This window comes from Mustela erminea, chromosome 17 (genome assembly GCF_009829155.1).
Source record: "Mustela erminea isolate mMusErm1 chromosome 17, mMusErm1.Pri, whole genome shotgun sequence".
NCBI classification, from domain to species: Eukaryota; Metazoa; Chordata; class Mammalia; order Carnivora; family Mustelidae; genus Mustela; species Mustela erminea.
This window is the reverse complement of record NC_045630.1, coordinates 16,172,899-16,193,720: the sequence shown is the minus strand read 5'-3', so window position 1 is coordinate 16,193,720 and position 20,822 is coordinate 16,172,899. Positions and strand designations below refer to the sequence as shown.

At 56.4% G+C, this 20,822-nt stretch overlaps 1 protein-coding gene across 2 annotated transcripts in view; it reads right to left on the bottom strand.

Annotated features, from left to right (window-relative positions):
* LHX4 (LIM homeobox 4) overlaps positions 1–20,822 on the bottom strand; it is a 44,809-nt gene that overhangs the window by 10,335 nt on the left and 13,652 nt on the right. Inside the window, exons 2-3 of one of the 2 annotated variants that reach the window (XM_032318916.1) lie at positions 16,838–17,009; positions 1,389–1,591 (exon numbers count right to left, since the gene is read on the bottom strand). In XM_032318916.1, coding sequence (XP_032174807.1) covers positions 1,389–1,591; positions 16,838–17,009 — 375 coding nt within the window. Of the gene's footprint in view, positions 1–1,388; positions 1,592–2,844; positions 4,785–16,837; positions 17,010–20,822 lie in introns of those variants that run through there. The other variant, XM_032318915.1, reaches the window with a different exon arrangement.

Below are 20,822 nucleotides of genomic sequence, written 5' to 3'. Positions count from 1 at the left end.
ATCATAATTGACTCCAAAGCAGCAGCATCGGGGGAGCTTTAAGGAACCAGAGCAGATGAATACGTTAAGGCAAAGAGCCTGGGAATGGGCTTGCCGCGGCCCCCGGGGAAGAGGAGGACGGAGACTTGAAGGCCTGTCCATCCCGAAAGGCCAGCACTGGGCGGGTTTTGGGAGAGGAGTGTGGAAGCCTCTGACCCAGGCACCCCTGCAATGTGTCCCGCTCCCCTCCCACCAGAGCTAAGCTGGGCTCCAGCTGCCTCACCAAAACGGACGGTATACCTCTGCCTCCTCGCCACCACAAAACCCTCAAATTCATTTCTCCACGTATGGATCAGATCTCTGTAATGCATGGGCATGGGGGCCCAGGAAAAATCTAGAAGGAGATGCATGAAAGTGTTTTTGCTTTTTTTCCCCCCATCAAGCCCAGCCCCGTTGAGAGCTGCTTTTTGCAGTAACACCCTGAGTTGATAAAAACTCTAGTCCAAGGCAAATGACCTTGATGTTTGCGAGTTTGTGCATCTGAGATTCCCAGGAAGGGTTTGGCCAAATGCCAAGTCTGGAGCCAGGGTGAAGGGCGCAGCACGTTGGGGCACAGCTGTGAGTGCCCAGCGGAGGGAGCTTGGCCTCCCTGCGGGGCCGCAGCCCTGTCTGGGTCCTGGAAAAGCCCTGGGCTGCTCGGGAGCATGGCCCTGGAAGGCCAGAGCAGCTCACCCTGGGGCCCTGACATCAGGGTCGGCCTTGTGGAGGTCTCCACATGGCAGAACCCATTCAATAGGCTGAGGGGGCTCAGGGGAGGGCAGGGTGGGTGGAAAGTTCTGTGGCTGACTGGAGTCTCTCGGAGTGAAGACTGGCTCCTGCCTCAGGGACTTCAGGAGACAAGAGGGGTCCTCATCTCTCAAGGAAAGGGGAGACCCTGCCCTCGACAAGCCTGTAGTCGGAGGGGGGAAACAGAAGTATGAGCTGACATAGGTCTCGCTCCGGTTCTCGCTGACAGAAGCCTTTGAGGTGAGGGAGCACCCAAGGTTCGCATGCATCCCAGTACACAAGACTGCTGAGAACCCGGTGTCCATGGTAGACAGCGCCCTGTCCCAGGCCCCCTGCCAGGCCGGGAGCCACCGCCACGAAGAGCACAAGGTTCTGACCGTTCTTCAGCTGCCGACTGATGTGGGGGCCAGGCCTGCTCTCAGGCCCCGTCACCCCACTGAGGCTGTGGCAAGGCCAGCCAGGGCTAAGGGATGGGGGGTGACGGGAACCATCCCACAGGGGTCTGTGGAAGCTTCCCAGAGCAGCAGGGTATGCGCAGGGCTCCAGGGGAAGGGCAGCTGGGAGCTGGCAGGACGCGGCCGAGGGCTCGGCCTGGCCCGAGGTCAGCAGCAGGCCCGGCTTACCGTTCTGCTTGGCCGTCTCATAGTCCTCCTTGCACACCAGCCGCCCGTCCTCCATGAGGTAGAACTCGTCCCCGGTGGCCAGCTGCCGGTTGCAGATGATGCAGGCGAAGCAGTGCAGGTGGTAGACGAAGTCCTGGGCCTTGCGCACCACCTGGGTCGGGGGGATGCCCTGCTGGCAGGCCGTGCATTTCGTGCCAAAGCGCCTGTCCGGGTGGCATGAAGGGATTAGTGCTCAGTGGGGAGGGGGGACGGCCCCCCACTTCCCATCACATCAGCCCCTCTCCCACCCACCACTCTGTGCTGTCCATGCGCATCGAGGCCTGCGTCCCCCAGCCCCTGTGCTTACTGTCCCCTCGGTCCCCGGCTAGCCTTATGGCTTTGCGGCCCAGGTTCTCTCACCACCGCATGAAGAGGCTGCATCAGAGCGAGTGTCCAGTGCCTCTTCTAAGGCCAACATACCTGGGCTCCCACCTGCCTGATCCATACGCCCAGTTCCCTCTGAGCAGGCTGGGTCAGCCTCTGCACCCTGGTCTGCAGCTTCCGGGGAGGCCTCGACGACCAGCCCCACCGGGCAACTGCGTGTGTTCAGGGCTGGTGTGCAGAAGGCATCCAGCGAACACCTACCTCTTCCCGTGCTCCCACAAGGGGAGCCAGGAGACCCCCACATGCCGGTGTGCACACGGCAGTCGTGGAGAAACCTGGCTATGGCCGTAAGAGCGGGGCTCTCCCCAAAGCTCGTCTCTCCTGCCCTCCCCTTCGTCCCGCACACACCACAGGCCTCCATGCCAGCCTCCATCCCCTTCCCATGCACCGCCCCTGAGATGCGCTGGTCTGAGGTGAGCCCAGGAATCTGCACTTTGCACACCCCTGCACCACTCTGGGCAAGGAGTCTGCAGACCTCAGTTTGAACAGCGCTTCTTCAGCCCGCTCTCTGGTCTACACCTTTCCGGGCCAGCACGGAGGCCACCCTGGGCCCAGGGTGGGAAGTGGGGAGAAGGAGACCCACTGAAAGTAGGGTCTAGTGGGATCACTGAAACCCCCTTCCCCATGCCATGCAGGTGGTCATAGAGGCCAGAGGGGAACCTGGGGCCAGGGTAGACGCGGGTGCTGAAAGGGGGTGCTCCCTGGCAGGTGAGCCCTGCCTGCTTCAGGAGGCAGGCGGGAGGGATTGGAGAGGCAGGGGCAGAGTTTAAAACAGCAATCAACCTAATTATTCATGACATTTCACACAGCAGAACTTTATCTTCTTCAGGATGAAAGACTTCGCCTAATGGATCTGGGGAAGGTTTGATTTTAATGGTCCTTTTAACTAATGCTTATAGGCAGCCTGATTTCCCCTGAAAGGACAGTACATATTTCATCCACATTAATACCAAATAAATTAATTATGGTCATGGCTATCATGATGAATCCCAGATTAATGCAGAATGATGGGTCTCTTATGCGGTAATGATACCTGCGGGGGGCGCCAGGGGCCCGGAGCGGGCGCGGCCAGCTGCTGTTTCGGGAGCTCCCCACCCAGCCACGCGGTGTCGCAGAGAGAGAAGTGGGGGGCTCCGAGTCTCGAAGTGTGGCCCAGGGGACTACTCTCCTGAGACGAGGTCTGAGAAGCGTGTTGGGGTGTGAGAAGCTGGGGTGTCTGGCCCAGAAGGACCCCCAGACCTTGGTGTGGCGAGGGGAGTGGGGGGCACAGGAGCAGGCCTCCAGCGCAGGGTTCTCCAGCCCACGGCTCAGCATGGACTCTGCAAACTACCCCCGACTCATCCAGAATTGTGCATCATGAAGGGTTTCATCAGATTTTCAAAGGGGTACAGGACCCAGAATCAGAGCTAACACTTGTTGAATGAATAGATCCGCTGATGAAGAACCACGCTTTATGGAGTATGTACTCGGAGACGGCTAAATCTGAGGGTGGAGAACAAAGCATACGGTCCATTCTAGAAAGTTCTACACCTTCCAGAATCCAGGTGAAACCAGGCTTCTTCCACAGCTGCTGTGTAACTGGGTCACCCACGTTAAAGAGGAAGGCAGGCAGGCAGCCGGTTCTATCCCCTGTGAGTAGATGCGTGCATGTGTCTGAGGGACAAAGAGAAAAGAAGCCTGTGTAGACATGTGTCTCTAGTGTGTGTCTTCAAAATGCCTGCAGTGTGGATCCTCTCTAGGCCAATTCACAAAGCAAGTGTTAGAAACGAAATCGCGCCTTCACCATGCTCCCCGCGAGCCCTCTCGCAGAAAACACAAAAGTCCAGTGTCCACATCCTTTGCGGCAGGTGCCGGAGCACAAGCAGCTCCAGAGAAGAATGCGGTTTTCCAAAAAGCAAGCCTGATCTCATGGAGGGGAGGAAGGCTGAGGGGAGGCTCTGGAACAGAGGAAGGAGCCCCTGGCAGAAGACCACATGTCTCCCCATGAGGAAGCGGACTGTGGCTTTCAGTAACCAGAAACTCAGCTGACACCAGAGCCCCAGAGACATGAAAGATAACGGGGGTATAAATTTAATCTACATACCGACAGTGATTCATGTGTAAAGGGGGCAAGTGCACAAGAAAAATGAAAAATAAATGGACTTTCCCACCAGCGTTTTTTAGCAATTGAAGCAATTTTCCTGATTGTGGGATTTATACCGATAGTAAGTGCGAGTTGCTCCTTATTACCTTTCTCCCCTGGAGCACAGCCAGCGGGACCCTCAATGAGGGGGCTGTGTGTACCCCTTTGACCCACAGGGCTCCCCCAGCTCGGCCCCACCCTAAGGGGCACCCCTGCGACCCACTGGTCAGAGCCTGTGGCCCCAGAATAAGGCACCGCTGTGGGGATGTACACCCAATGGAGACACTGTCCCAGGGCTTCCAGAGCTGCGAGCAGCCCGAGTCACGGAGGAGACAGCTGTGCCTAGACGCCTAGATGACTTGTTCCACGACAGGCCGTAATGAGTCGGCCATAGTTCAAATTCTCTGGTCCAAAACAAGGTCAAACGGTGGACTTGGCCGCTGCACAGAGAGGCAATGTCTCAGCAACCTGACCACCGTTGAAGGATGCTGGGGTGGAGCAGAGCTGGACGCCAGCCAAGGAAGAGGTTTCTGAGGGATTTTCCAGGTCGGGGTACTACCAGGATGATGGTGCCCCCTCCATCCTGCCCCCGGGACCTACTGTGTGCAGGCCCTGCTCTCTCAGTGCACCTGCATCACCCTGCTCTCCAGAAGGACGGGCTGTCCAGTCTGCCCTGCCTGGCCAGGCCTCCAGGGACAGCGGGTCACCCAGGGAAGGCAGCTGGAGCCGATCCAAGCGACAAAGGAAACGTAAGGAAGGACTTGCTCATGGCCCCCAGCGCTTTCCTCCTCAAACTAGCTTCACTGGAAATTCTGTCCTCCTTGCCCGGCACAGAGCAGGCGAGCACCGATGCTGAGCGAAGAAGGCGAGAACGCAGGGGCGCGCCTTAAAATGTGTGTCTCAGCCGTCCAGGAGGGACCAGCCCAGATCTTGATCCTGCCCCTCCCACCGAAAGCTTCGAGAAAGAAACAGAAACCGAACCGGGCTGCAGTGAGGCCGCCACCGAGGAAAACATGAAACTCTGCCTCCCACTCGTGCGGTCCTCCTGCTCACTCCCCCACGGTCACGTGCGTGCCCTGCAGTGAGGCGGGTGGTAGGGTTCCTCCGCACAGACCAGAAGCTGAGGCTCAGATCTGGGTGGGGGGCGGTGGCAGCTCACAAAGGCCAACGTGAGAACGGGGCTAGAGCTCAGGCTTCTGACCACTCAGCTGGCATGTGGCAGGTGTCACAGGAGACGTCCCCAAGGAAGCCGGCCATGGTGCCGTTACCCCGAGAAGGGAACCAGGCAGAGGGGCATCCCCAGCTGCTCCGAGCCACAGGGCATGAGGCTGCCAGCCCTGCAAGGCAGGGGCTGCCTTGGGAACCCTCACCCCGGGGATGTCCCTCCGACACACCAACTGACCCTGCTCAGCTCCTTCCCTGCTTCTGCCCCAGGGGTCGGCATGATGGGCCTGGCCGGCGGGCTGGGGAAATGCACCAGACATCACAGCCGACAGCCAGGAGCTGCCCCTGACCCTGGGAAGAGGGCCAGGCCTGTGTCCTTGGCCTCACGCTTGGCTCCCAGGCTCAGCCTGAGTTCCCATCTGCCCATTTCTCTGTCCACCTCTGCTGCTTCTGACAGGCCCGGTGGGGCCAGTCTGCGGGCCCAGGACAAACCTGAGGGTGTCTGGATCCTGCAGGAAGAGGGCAACAGGCAGGCCCTGCAGACGCGCCTTCTAGAAACAGATGCACACAAATCCCATAGCACACCCTGATTTTAAGTCCTGTCCCAGAATGCCAGGGTCCACATTCTCGGCATTGAAATACAGCTCATGGAAGCACCTACTGTGTGCCCCTGTACGCATATCCTTGTGCTTGTCCCTCCTCATGGTGGTCATTGCCAGCCCGACACCCCCCACCACAGCCCCTGGTGAATTTAGCTCCTGTCCTTCCCGCCATCATGCTTGCTGACTTCACCGTCCACGCAACGGTCCTTCCTGCCCCTGCCCCCTCCATTCTTTGACCTCTTCCTCAGAAGGTCATGGCCTCTACTCTTGCTCGGCCGCTCTCTTCCACGGTCTACCTAGCTCCCTCCCTGCAGCACTGACTCCCACCGCTCAGCTGCGGCCAGACCAGCTAATCCCTTCACTGCCCACAGGTCCTCACGTGCCTCCCACCCTGGTTTCCTCCTTACCCAGCAGGCATCGGTCCGTCCATCCATCCGTCTGTCCGTGGTCCATCTCATGAACCCTTCCCTTCCACATGCCCCCACCTCCCCAGCCTGCTCTCTGCCCTCAGCCGTCTCCACCCAGCGCCTGACTTAACGCCTCCCCGACTCAGTTTACATTTGTGATCAGAGACTCTAACGGGCCTGAGGAACCCCCCACACCTCCCTAGTCCGTTCGCGCTGCTGTGCTCCCAGACCCCCCTCCCTCCAGCCCCACACCTGCAGTCCCGGCCCGCAGCTTCCCATTTCCCAGACAAGGCCCGCCATGTGCCCCCACGGTCCCGTGCAGCCACCCTCTGTCCTGCCTTCCCGCCACCTCCTACTGAGGAGCCAACCATGTTCCCGTTCGAGGCCGACCGTCCACCCAGGCCCTGAGTCCGTGTCTTCTTGACCCATAATTATGATCAGTCCTGCAGCAACTGTTCCTTTCGCCCCCCCCCCATAGTTAATTTTCCGTATCGACTCGATCTTCCCCAGCAGTGTTCAAGCATGTTCTTGTTTCTGCCACTTCAAAAAATGTCTGGACCCCCCATGTCCCTCCAGCTACCACCCACTTCTACTCCTTGTAGAGGGAAACTCCTCCAAAGAAGGGTCTACATGCAGGGTCTCTAATGCCCCCCATTCCCACTCCTTTCTTAAATCCACTCTAATTGTTAAAACCTTTTATAATTTTTTAATTTTTTTATAAACATAGAATGTATTATTAGCCCCAGGGGTACAGGTCTGTGAATCACCAGGTTTACACACTTCACAGCACTCACCATAGCACATACCCTCCCCATTGTCCATTGATGGTTAATTTTATGTGTCAATTTGACTGGGCCATGGGATGCCCAGATATTTGGTCAAACACTATTCTGAATGTGTCTGTGAAGGTGTTTTTGGATGAGATGAACATATGAATCAGTAGGTTGAGGAAAGCAGGTTGCCCTCCCCACTGTGGGTGGGCCTCATCCAATCAGTTGAAGGCTTGACTAGACCAGGAAGGCTGACTCTCCTAAGAGTAAAAGGAAAGTCCTCCCACCTGACTTCCTTGAGCTGCCACATTGGTTTTTTTCTTGCCTTTAGACTTGAACTGAAGCATCAGCTCTTCTTAGCTCTCCAGCCTGCTGGCTTTTGGACTGGATTTTACACTATCAGCTTTCCTGGGCCTGCAGCTTGCTGACTGCAGATCTTGGGGCTTCTCAGCCTCCAAAACCACAGGAGCCAATCTTTATAATAAATCTCTTTGTATTACACACACACCCTGTTGGTTCTGTTTCTCTGGAAAACCCTGACGGAGATACACTCCAATCAGGGTGCCCACCCACCAATCAACCCAAACCACCCTTGGCAAGGTCACCATGACCCCAGCATTGCAGACCCAGTGGTCAGGTCTCTTCTTCCCCGACCTTTCATTGGCATTGGCTCTCTCGCTTCTCCTTAGAACACAGAGCTCACTGCACTCACACAGTTCTCCTGGTCCTGCCCCCGCCCTCTGGCAGCCTCTTGCCCAGACCTCTCATCTAATTCCAGACTGCTCTATCCCACTGCCTCCTTGGCCTCTCTGCACAACCAAACTCCTGATCCCCCCCCCACCAGAATCTGCCCCCCTTCAGAGAATGGGGATTCCGTCCTTCTAGTGACTGAGGCTGAAAACCTTGGACCCCTGCACCCCGTCTGTCGGCACACCTTGCTGGTACCACCCCCAAATTCAATCAGAATTGGACCACTTCTGACCATCGGTAGTGATGCCTCCCTCGTTCAGACCACCATCACTCCTTGCCCACAACTCACAGCATTCCTGGCTTCGGCCCTTCCCCCACACAGTAGCCACAGTGCTCCTACCTCACTCCCCTCCTCAACACCTCCTAGTGGCTCCCCTGGCTCAGGGTCAAAGCCCAAGTCCCTTACTAGTCCCCAAGTCCCTCCACAATGATAAAACCTCCTCTCCTACTGCTCTGCCTGCCCACTGGCCCAGCCACCCTCGCTCCATGCACCCAGGATGGCTTCCTTCCTTGACTTGAAATGCTCTCTCCCCAGATACCTGCATGGCTCACATCTGCTTTTCGGTAGGTTGCCCCTCACGGGTCGCCTTCCCCAGGGGCATTCTTTGACCAGCCCTGCCCTGGATCCAGCACTTATTATCGTATCTCCAACGGATGCACCGCACAGTTCTTGTGTACCATATCTCTCCACCGCCAGCAGGCGAGCTCCATGCCAGCAGGCCCTGGATCTGTTTGGTTCACCACTGAGTCTAGCACCCGCAGCAGGACCTGCCTAGGGCACATGTCCCATGGGTAGCTGGTGAATAAACAGCAAGGACCCTTGCCGAAGGCATGCAGTAACACATGTCCTCCATCTGGAGGAAACTAGTTCAGAGAGGGAGATAATGTACCAGAGACCACACAGCCGTGAACGGCAAAGACAGGACTGGAACCCAGTGCTCTTTCTTACATGGCCGTAGGGAGGCAGTCGGGGAGGGGCTAGCCCCAGCCCCCGCCAGCCTCTGCTGGGGGAGGGAGGGGCTGCCACAGTGCAGTGCCCTGTCCCAAGGAAACAAAATACTGCATAACTTAATTTTATGCTTTAATTGCTTGGAGGTGATTTACGGCAAGCTGTATATTTTTTTCCCAGCTGACACTTCCCTCCATGTATTTCTTTTATCCATCACCACACTTGACAGGTAAGTTGCTGATATTTACTGTTACTGTATGTACCAATATTTCCAACATCTATCACCACCCCAGCCATGTCACGGGCACATAAAGTTCTGCCCACGAATGGTCAGCCTTCTCCAGAAAGAGTCAGGGACTATATTTGGAGAAGGCCTTACGCTAGAAAGTGTCAGATTCTTGGGGAGGGGAGACACAGCCCCCCACAACACACACTTACACGGACACCTCCCAGACCCACTGGAATGGCCCCAAGGTGCTCTGCCTTTTACTGGGGGGCGGAGAGGGTTGCAGTTAAAAATGCTTTTCTTGTTAACAAACATTCATTGTTATTCTGAGATGCATCCTACAAGAAAAGATTTAGAATCCGTGACCTAGTCCAGCCCCCTCATTTAACACAGAACAAAACCGAGGCCCAGAGAGGGGTAGTGACTTGTCCAAGATCACACAGCTCGTTTAGTGGTAGAAAAGGGGCTAGAGCCCGACTCACCCTTTCTCTCAGCAGTGCTCCCCTCCTTCCCCGCTGGGGGTAGATTCACTTCCCAAGAGGCAACGGACATCAGATCCAGACCCGACCCTCTTCTACAAGCTCTAGCCCACCTCCCTTAATCTGGGTAAACACGCGTCTGGCCCGTGGTCTCAGGCAATTTCCTGTGAGCAGTGTCATAGGAACCACACAACAGGCCTCGCAGGTAGATAGGCCATTCCCTCTCCACAGATGGGGACAGGTTGGGATCTGTCGTCTGGCCCAACCACACCCCCCTCCCGCCCACCCCTGCCCTGCAGCCACCTGACCCACTAACTCCAGGCTGATTCCTCTCTATGCAGGTTTCGCTCGCCTGACACCGAAGCATCCAGGGGCAAGAGCCACCCGGGACGTCTGCTCAAAAGCAGACAAACCACCCTGACTCCTGATTCCAGGCCCCGAGGCCGCAGGTCAGCAAGGCTGCCAGAAGGCCCCCGAGTCGCTGTGACACGGGCCCCTCAGAGAGGCCCCGAGCAACAGATGTTCTCGGTGCTCCCGGGGCCTCCACCCTTGCTCTCTGACTCTCTAATCCCTCAAGACCCCAGTGGTGGTGCGGTAGGCACTGTGACAGACAGTGGTAGGGACACTCAGGGACAGAGGTTCCAGCCCCTCCAGCCGACCGACCTGCTGTGCTGACACCCTGCTCCCACCCCAGGGCCCAACGCTAGTCAGGCTGGGGACAGGGGCCCTGGAGCCAGACCCCGACTCACACAAGCCCCTTGCGTGTGACTGCGGCCAGAGAACCCACAGAAAGGGACCCCAGCGGGCGAGAGCCGGGCAGGGCGTTTCAGAAGCCCTGCCAGGGAGAAGCTTCCAGCGCCACGGAGGGGCGGTGAAGGGTTGAAAGAGGGCACAGAGAAGGCGGTTGAACCCCAGCAATGAAGGGACCGGGCGCTACCACTGTTGGCCAGCGTCCTTTCCTGGGTGAAGAGGAAGCTCTACGCGTCCCTCTTTGCCTGGGGACCCGCGCCCCCGGCCTAGATGCCAGCTGACTCACAGGTTGATTTGCAACCCCCTGGTTCCAAACAGATTCCCCGAGGCCTACAAGTCTCTGGGCTGCAGGTCCCACAGATGTCAGGAGGCCTCCGCCCCAGGCTGGGCTCAGCAGCAGCGGGGGGGGGGGGTGGGGGGGGTGGCTAGCACAGCTAAGGGGGGCGCTGGGGGGCGGGGGCGGGCAGATAATCCACAGACTCATCACAGCCAGATCTACAGCCTCGGGTCCCAGGGGGAGCTGCTCCGCTAAGTAATTGCTTCTGCCTTGATTACAGGCCGTCGCAAATGACGGTGGGCCTGGTCCCACCAGTGTGTTTGACTCTTACAAATGTCCACATGGAAGACACTATCTGGAACATCTGATCGTTACCTTAAAAGGTTTAATTTGCTTAGCGAGGGAATTAGACTATAAACTATTAAGAAATTATGGAAAGTCACACGTCAAAGGGACCCTCCCCCTGTGGGTTCCCTAAGCACATTTTGCTAGAGAGCGAGAGAGAGAGAGAATGTGTGTGTGTGCTCGCATCCACACAAAGGTGTGTAGTTTCCAGAGATAACGCTGACTTGACAAGGACCATGTCAAGTTGACTGGACCAGCAACCAACCCCAGAACTGAGGTGGCCCTTCCTGGGGTGACAGAGTAAAGACTGGCTGGAGGCGGTCACACCAGCACAGGCTGGGCCCCACCATCCCCCGCAAGAGCTGGGGCTCCTGCTCTGGAAAGTGAAGGCTTCGGGCACAGCCACAGAGCTCTGGACCACACAGGGAGGGATGGCACCCTGGGTGGGGAGAACTCACAGGGGCTCCTGGAACCACCCCCACACCCACAGGTGTTCCGATCACCAGACCTGACATTGCCACTGGACACAGGCCAAGCCCCCCCCCAGGACCCCCACCTCGCCTGCAGCCTTTTGTCGCCTCTGCCTCCAGGAAGGTCCTTCTCTTTCTTCCCCGCATACATCCACCATCACGACCTTAATAAAAACAGTCCCTACTAATGACGACACCCAGCACCTCATCTTACTCAATCCTCAGAACCCAGAAAAGCAGAGATTTTTATTCTTCTCCCCCTTTCGAGGCAGGAGACGGAGGCTCTGGGGTCAAATGTCCCGGGACACACGGGAGCGGGATTCAGCCCCTCTGGGAGGCCCCCTCATGGGACAGCTGAGCGTGGGCCTCTGCCCACATTACCTGATTTCCTGGGGGTATCTGCCCAGCTGATGGATGGAGGCCCCGGTCCCCAGAGCGGTGATGGGGCCAAGGTCACCAGTGAAGACCAGGCCGGAGCCAGCGAAACCACCCTGCGTCCTGGCCAAACGCAGAGCGTGCTGGGGCTGAAACAGGCTGTTCTGAACTGTGGGGATAAATCAGCATCTCCGGGCTCCCAAGGACGCCGCTTACCTGCCCTTGGCTGACAGCCTCGCTCACTGCCTGGAGATTGACTGGCTGGGGGAGGGGCCCATGAGGAATGGTGCCTACCACCTGGCCTGGCTAGGGAGCAGCCTACCCAGCCCCCCACTGACAAGCAGTCTTCTCTCCCACTGGGTCTCCAGCAATGACTGCCCGCCGTGTAGATGAAGGTCTCAGGGGCAGGAAGACACCCCCAGAGACGCTGGAACTCCCTGGAGTGTCAGTCACTCTCAGAACTTGCCTCCGACTCTCCCCTCCAGCCCCCCTGTGGCAAGTGAGCTCACAGGCCTGGTGCTGCAAGCCTGCAATGTTCTGGAAAGCTGTGCTTTACCTAAACGCTGCTCTCTGTGACCCTGTCGCCGTGTTTGTCTTCAGATTATAATCACTGCTGGTTTGTTTCCCAAACCTTCATGCAAATTCCCATGGCATCTATGGCCCCAGAGCACTGAAGGGTGCCCTCCCAACTCTGCCAGACTGCCCTCCCCCCGCTCTGACGTTAAATGTCATCTTAACAGGAAGGTCTCCAAGCTGGGGGCTGGGAAGGGGGAGGAGGGAGGCCAGGAGAAGCCAGTACAGACCTAGCCCCGAGGGACAGCTCTGACAGCCCGGCCTTCCAGGGCTGTAGGTCAAGTGGCCACACGTCAGGGCCAGAAACCCAGACACTGATCGAGCAGCCAGCATGGAGCTGGACATGCTTTACACGCTATTTCCTTCCCGTTTCGCAACAACTCTGCGGGCTACCATGAGGGTCTTGGAACAGATAAGGCAATGACGTTCAGAAAGCCCTAATCACTTGTTCGCTGACAAACAACTAGTTCAAGACAGGTCAGGAATTCAACTGAGCACCGTCTGGGTTCAACAAACCATTCTGTTCATAAAATAACTCCCTTACGTGAAATGTTCCTGCATCCAGGGCTGTTCTGATAGGTGCCATGAGCATTCTCGCTTTTTTCTGAAGAGGACACTGGGGTTCAGAGATGTTAAGGCACTTGCCAGAGGGCACCCAGCTGATGCTGACAGAGTCAGTACTTGAACCAGTTGCTGGAGCAGAGAACCTGTGCAGTTCACTGTGCTCCAGAGGAAAGGAGCCGCCAGACATGAGGAGGGGACCCGGAAGCTCTACTCCCAGAACGCCGTCCCCACTTCCGGCCCTGGTCTCTTGGCAAGGAGATGGGGGACCTGAGACGCGCAGGACACACCGTCCAGAAAGGACCTGATTAGCAAACGCAACACAAGGAGCTGCTGGCTCCTCAGCTTGTGATTCTATTGTAATAGCCTTGGGACCACTGTCTTAGTCAACTCACTGCCTCTTCTCTGGGTCTCAGAATTTTATTCCCTCTGGAGAAAGCCAAAGACCCGAAAGGCAAAACCAGCTAATAACAGCAAAAATTCACCCAAAGTTACTGAACAAGACAGAATTCAACAGCTCCAAGAGGAAAATGCGACAACCACAGAGTACGAGCTTCCAACAATCCTTCTTTCTTTGTCTGGGCACACATCAACATCGCCCTCTGCTGTCAGCCGCCAGTATTACCACAACTCCTGGGCGGACAGCCGGTGGAAGGCTGACCTCCCCCTACCTCTGAGGTTTTACACACCTCTAGCCGGGCACTCTTCACATACAGTCCTGACTCAGAAGACTTCACACAGAATAAAGGATATCCCTTAGAGAGGTGCAGAGCAGTGGCCCTGCCCCTTGCTATGGGAAAAATACTGATCCTGAAGCTTAGCACCCGAGAGGGGGTCAGAGAGGTCCAAGCCCCCTGAGCAGGCTATGGGGCACCTATCAGAAAAGGACAGAAATTTGTCTTCCTTTTTTCTTTTTTTCTTCAAGGAACACAGAGAAGAGAGTCTCCCTGGCTCTGAGCAGGCCTCTTCTGAATCCCACAGCTGAACGATCAGAGGTCTGGCAGGTGAATTCAAGTGTACAGCACCCGCCTTCCCTTCTGCAGTCCCGTGTGGGACCAGGGAGGGACCTGAGGCTCCAGCGCCTGCTCTGCCCTCCAGCCCTGCCATGTGCCCTCTCTGCTCACGTGTCCCCTGCTGCGCCATCTGCCAGCAGGTGCCTGGTGACTTTTAATGAACAGTCACGGGGAGCAGCCCACTGGCTCTGCGGCCATGTTACAGGCTGAGCCCCAAGGGGACAGCGGTCCCTAGACCCTGGGGAGGAAGGTGAAGCCAATCCGACCCTGGAGGATTGAGTCCTTCCGTGTCCTCCCCAAGGACTGTGATGGGCTCCACCGAACAGCCGCAGTCCCAAAGAGCTGTGTGGGGCCTGACCGTCTGTGGAGCCAAGTGTTTTTCCTGAGAGGGCCTCAGAGTGGCCCAGTCTGCAGGTCTCAGTGACCCTCCATCAACAGCAGGCAGAATCACCTCAGCCTTAAATTTGTCTCCACACAGCCCCTCTTCACAGAGGAAGAACCCGGAGTCAGCCCTGACTCTGCGGCCAGCTCTCCTACTTCATGAACAGATCCAGCCCTGGGCGTGGGGGGTCCTTTTATGAAGCAGAGCAGTCCTGTGGGACGAGGAGAGTAACTGTGACTACATCACAGGCCTGGGGCTCCATCGGCTGGAGGCCCGACTCTTGACTTTGGCTCAGGTCCTGATCTCTGTGTTGTGGAATTGAGTGTCCCCCCCACCCCCACCCCAGGCATGGGTCTCCGTGCTCAGTGGGGAGTCTGCTGGACTCTCTCCCCCAACCTCTGTCCCTCCCCTCACTTGCACACTACCTCTAAAATAAATAAATACATCTCTAAATAGATAGATAGATAGATAGATAGATAGATAGCTGAGGCAAAGGCCTGTGCATTTCCCAGGCATCCTGGGCCTTCACAACTCCCAGGCAGCAAGTGGGGACAGAAGGAACTGGTCAGCAAACAGGCTGTAAGTTCACTATGGGATCTACTCTTCGTGGCATCAAACCCAGTGACAGTCTGTGGGCAAGGCCAGGTGCACAGGCCATGCCGGGGACAGAAAAATGGAAAAATAAATCTTTCCTTGAGCCAACAAGGAAGACGAAACAGGTCAGGAGGCGTGAGCAAACACGAGACAGCTGACCCTGAGTCACGGGGCGAGAGAAGGGGCAGGTGCCCACCTGCGGAAGAGCGGGACCACAGCCAGGGAAGGATGGGGAGACCTCGAGAGGACAGACGTCAGCCCTGCAGGACAAACGAGCCTGGGTCAGGGCCTGCCTGGGGACGGGGGCAATCAGCACCCAAGACAGTGGTGAGGTAGGACTAGAAGGGAGCTGGGGCACAGGGAGGAAGGCTCTGACGGCACAATGCATCTGGAATATTCTGTGGGTAAGGGGGCCCTGCTGAAGGAGCTGGGGCCAGGGTCAGCTGTGAGCATGGATGCTGTCTGGTGGGGAGGCATGTGGGCTAGAGGAGGTGGGAGGTTGGTCACGAGGCTACTGCTGAGCAGTGTTCCAGAAGGATCCAAACGAGGGCCATGGCACAGGGCGGCTACGGAGACAGGAGGGCAGGGCACTGGCCTGAGTGAGTAACCATCACTGTTACTTCTAGTCTTGGGCTGGTGGCTCATCGGGCTGTGCTAATCCTTCCCTAGCCTGCACCCCGGGGCCCCTTCTGGGTTTAAAGGGTCCCCTTTACTCACTACTTGTCTCAAACCCAAACCTACACTTGAGCTGCTACCCCCCCTTCCCCAAACCCAGAGCCAGCTAGTCAAGGTTCGAACCCCAGGGAGGGGCTCGAAGGAGCTTCTCTGAGAAGAGTCCTGTGACGTGATCCTAATGGGATTCGCCCGCACCCCAGCCAGTGGTCTGAGCACCTACCTTGTTCCCAGCTGGGCAAGAAGATCATGCCCCTGGGCTCACTGGGGCTTCCCAGAGGTACACAAATGGGGGGAGGATGGGGCCCAGACCCTGGAATGCAGCTGACCCAACCCCAGAGCCAGGCCCACCCACCTGCATCCTCTTGCTCTCTCGCTCTCTCTCTCTCTCTCTCTCTCACACACACACACAGAGGGAGAGAGTGGGATATTTTTGGCCCAAGTGTGATGGTGCCCAAGAGTGTGGCCTTCTCAACACAAGCCATGTAGAGACCACTTTCATCTTTAATGTGCTTTTCAACTCCTAATGGGCAAAAGAAATTTGAGAATCCTCAGAAATTCAGATCACTTATTCCCCGAAGTTAAACCTTGGGAGGATTAGGGAGAAACATGTTCTGTCTCCAGGACTGGCATCTCTCCCCCTTTGCCCTCCCTTTGTGCAGAACACACCACCTTGGAAGGATGCACCCCTTCTCCCTGAGGCTTGCTCATTTGTGCCAAAGGTTTGCAGGCTTTGATAAGCCTCCCCAGCAGTCCCGTCCCCCTCAGCGCAGCCCACGGGCCACCCCCACGGGGCTCGGTGTCACTGCGGGACGACCCCCTCCTCCTGGTCTTGGTGTCGCTGCTGCCAGCAGGTCCAAGTGAGCTGGGGCCCCAGGGTCAGTGCCTTGGGTAATAGGTTCCAGGAGGAATGTCCCAGACTAAATGTCACAGAAAATAACTTCTAAGAAGTCCCCTCGCCGTGACCAACAGGATTTTTCTGTTGGTCAGTCTTCAAAGCTAACGTTCAGGTGTCAGACATTGTCCTAAGGACTTTACCCATATTGATTCATTCAAAGCCTGTAACAACCCTATGAGGTAAGAACTATTATCACAGACCCATTTTAAAGATAAGCAACCTGAGGCGGAGAGAAGTAAACTGCCCGAGAGCCCACAGCTAGTAAGTGCTTCAAATCCCATCGTGGTCTGGGCACTTTACCACCCCATGAAACTGCCTCTTCCTCACGTTCTCATCGAAAGCAGTGACACCGACAGAGCCTGGCTGGACCCGGACCGGAAGCAAAGCTTCCAAGCCTCCGGGGCCCTTTAGCAATCACCAGACTCCTCTGGATTCGGGGGTGAACCTCCAAGCACCTACTCGGAAAGTGGCAGCAATGAGACGGCCTCGTGTCCTGAGACAGGATTTATGGGAATCCTTGGTCTGTCCCCCTAATGCCCCCCACGCCCCAGCAGAAATGGCAGTCACGCCCTCTGCCACCAGCCCCTCCCACCTCACTCCCAGGGGAGAGCCAGAGACAGACCAAAGCCCCGGGGGTTTGGACTTACTTGAAGAAGTCTTCCTTGCAGTAGACGCTCCCGGCCCTGGAGAAGCACCTGTCGGCCAGTGGCATCTGGCAGTCTGCACACTTGAGGCAAGAGCTGTGCCAGTGTCGGTCAAGGACCTTCAGGATGAACTTGTCCAGGATGTGCTGGTTGCAGCCAGCGCACTGAGGGATTTCTGTGGGGAGCGAGACAAGGCACAGTGAACCTTCCACGCGGCGCTGCTCACCACGCCAGACCCGTGTGGATGCCCTCCCTTCTCCACGATTCCTCTCCCACGGGAGGAAAAGGGCATAACCCAAAGCCTTCGACTGCCCCATAGAATGGGGTGGGGCATACACAGTATGGAGGTCACCGGTCCAGGCGGCAGGTGGGAACTGAAATCCAGCCCACCCTGTGTGTCCCATTAGGAGGCAGGATTCTCAAGAGGCAGGAACAGGGTTCCTTTCGCAGCTTTGTGTCCTGGCTGCCCAGCACCGCGCCTGGCATACCCAAGTGTCTTCACAGAGGTGATCATGGAAAAAATACTTAATCACATCCTCTCCAAGAAGTTCACCTTGAAACAGTTCACCAGTTTCTCCTGTGCACTCCAAATCATCAACACAAGTAGGAAAACCAGATCTCTCGGGAATCATCTGTGTTTCTTGATTCCTATCATGTTTGTTGGCGTGTTATAATTTAAAAGTGTTAACATAAGGGAATTCACCTCAAAGCACTTGGGAAAAAAATGTGAACCATCCAAGTCTATGTAGAAAGAAAGCTCAAGTACTAAGTCATTCGTATATCAGACAGGCTACTGCGACCTTCACGTCATGAGATCTCTAGTGACGGACACACGTGTCAGTGACAGGCCCAGTAAACCCCAAAGCCTGCCTGTTCCCATTATGGCCTCAGCAGCTACCAACATTTGCCTGAAAGTCAGACCACTAGGTGCCTTGCTCTTTGACCCCATTCCCAAAAGGCCCCATGAACTACCAGGTAGTTCTACCAGGAGCACACTGGGGCAGATCCTCATGGGTCTGGGAACCAACTTACCTGTCCTCATGCATATGGCATTTTTTCTATCAAAAAAGTTTCCCAGCTGCCTAAGTGGCTCAGTCCATTGGGCATCTGCTTTGGACTTAGGTCATGATCCTGGAGTCCCCAAATCAAGCCTTTCTTCCCACTCCCCCCTTGGAGGGGAGTCTGCTTCTCCTTCTGCCCCTTCCCCTCCCCGCTCACCACTTGTGCGCAATCTCTCTCTCTCTCTCTCTCCCCCTCAAATAAGTAAAATCTTTTTTTAAAAATTTTCCTCCTTGACAAAATGTTCAACCAATTAGATGCCGAGTTACTTACAAATAGTTCCATGTGCCCAGCAAAGTGCTAAGCACACAACAACAACAAAATTTCCATCAAAAAGTGGGGACGAGTAGAACACAAGGTAAGACCATGGATTCTAGGGCCAGTCCACCTGGGCTTGAATCCTGGCTCGGCTTTTTTTTTTTTTTTTTTAAATTTATTTATTTGACAGAGAGAGATGACAAGCAGGCAGAGAGGCAGGCAGAGAGAGAGGAGGAAGCAGGCTCCCCGCTGAGCAGAGAGCCCGATGCGGCGTTTGATCCCAGGACCCAGGATCATGACCTGAGCCGAAGGCAGCGGCTTAACCCACTGAGCCACCCAGGCGCCCCCTGGCTCTCCTTTTTAATCTTCCACGAATTACTTCCCCTCTCTCTGCGCCTGTTAAAATGGCGGGGGGGGGGGGGGGCGGTGAGTTGGTGATGACAATAGCACCTGGTAGGATTGTTGTGAAGAGTAATTGAATCAATAGGGCTAAGGCTGGGCCAGTAAACAATAAGTGCTCAATAAAGGTTTGCTGTTATTAGGAGATAACTGCAGTAACCAGGTGTTAGATGTGGTGCTCTTGTGGCTGAGGGGAAGGAAAGTTAGGGGCAGGTTCATGGACCTGATCTCATTGGGCTCCTGCAAGAATCCCTGTGTAGATGTCTCGAGAGCGCCCCACATCACAGGGCAGCTCCGCCAGGGCCCGGGCCATGCCTGTGGGCCCGCAGGTCGCGCTCCCCAGCTACAACCGCACCCCTGCCTGTCTCAGGGTCCCTCAGGACCGGCACCCCTGGAGCAGCAGGAAAGAGGGGCAGGGGCCTTAGAGCGGGAGAGATCTGGAGGCTTTGAGGAAGGAGGGAGACTCACCAGGGGCTCCTGCGGTGCGACCAGGCCAGCCCGCGAGGGGAAGGGGGGACAACTCCTGTAAAAATGTCATTAAGGGCCGGGGCGCGGGGCTCTCCGGTCCGCCTTTGCAGCCGCTGCGTCTGCTGAGCCAGGGGCTTGCGGAGGGAGGTGAGGAGCAGATCGCTCTGGCACCGTTTTGCAAGCGGAGGGGAGACGAGATCGAGGCCCCCGGAGCCGGGGAAGCCCCCGGGGCCGGGACCCACCAGCCGCGGGGGGGCCCGTCCCAGGCCGGGTGACGCGGCGACACCGCCCGCTGGGGGCGTCTTTGGGTGAGCGGCCGGCCCGAGCCCCGGGGCCAGGTCCCCTGCCGGCGCCCGCGGACGCACACGAACCCTTGGACAACCAGGACGGAGAGCGGCGGTCCCGACCCGGGGCGCCCCAGCCCGCTCCCTCCCGCAGCCGCCCCGCTCCGGGGCCAGAGGGCGCCGATTCCCACCTAATTGTTGGCCGGCCTTGCCGCGGGCAGAGGGGCGGCTGTATTTCTCCTCGCAGCCGCCAGTGCAGGGGATGAGGGCGAGGATGTGTGCTCATAAAATTTATTTCGAGCAAGGTAGCTCCCGGGAGCTTAATCTGATGAGTATTCGAGAGAGAATACATTACGGCTAATGCATGCGCGGGCGGGCGGGCGGCGGAGCTCGGGAGGTGCAGACGGCGGCGGCGGCTCGCTTCGCGGCAGCACCAGCAGCGACCGACCGGCCTCGGCCTTCAGCTTGCGGGTGCTTCCTGCTGGGTCCGGCGGCGCTGCCCAGACTCTGGGTTCTCTGAGGCCTTAGGACTAAGCCGGGGTCCTCGAGTTTGGCAAAAATGAGAGGCTCATTCTAAGGGCCCTTTTTAGGTTAAAAATAATAATAATAAAATCTTTCCTACTGTACTCAAACAATGTAGATTTTTTTAAGGGGGTTGGCATTTTTAAAAACAAAGATAGCGTAGAAATGATTTGCGAGATCCATAATATTCCAATAATTGTAAAACTAGATGTCAAGAGCCTGTTATGGGCTCTGCCAGGTCCTGGGTGTACATCCGCACCACTGGGTGAGGAAAGTGTTCTTATCCCCATTTTACAGATGAGAAAATTGAGCCTGGAGATGGGAAGCAAAGTGCCCAAGGTCCCGCAGTGGGGGAAATGGGACTTGAACCAAGACCCGATGCTTAAGGTTGGCTAACCCAGCCTGAGAGCTGGAGGGATTGCGCCTCGCCTGGCCGGCTCTACCCCTGTCACTTTATGGAAGGAAGAGGTAGTCTCAAAGCTGCTCTGTACAGTGACAAGGGAGTAGATGAGCCACTGGCGTCTTGTGCTCCGTAACAATTGGGCAAATGGAAATGTCGGAGACACACATTTAGATCCTACAGACAGAGTATGCCTGTGCCGTATGGGACGGACACCTAACGCCCAGAGGAGGGTGGGAAGCAGAAGGTCCTGGTGCCAGCTTGTTGATGACATTTGTCAAGTTCAGATTCATCCCTGCCAGTGAGGGGGTGGAGATCTGTGAACTCAGATCCCACACTTCAGGTGACAGCACTCCGTGTAATTATTTTGATTAGTGTGAAATGTAAGCTATCTAGAAATTTTTCCAGGAGCAACAACACAAGCCTTTTTTTTTTAAACCTTGCAATAAATTATTACTATTTTTAAATTCAGAGAGCTCACACAGGACAGAGGTTAAAGAGGTCTCCTACCAGAAATAAAGTCATAACCAAAATTTCCATGGAGGTAGAAGATCTCCAAGTCCCTAATAAACTCAACTTATTTCCTGCAGTATTTGAT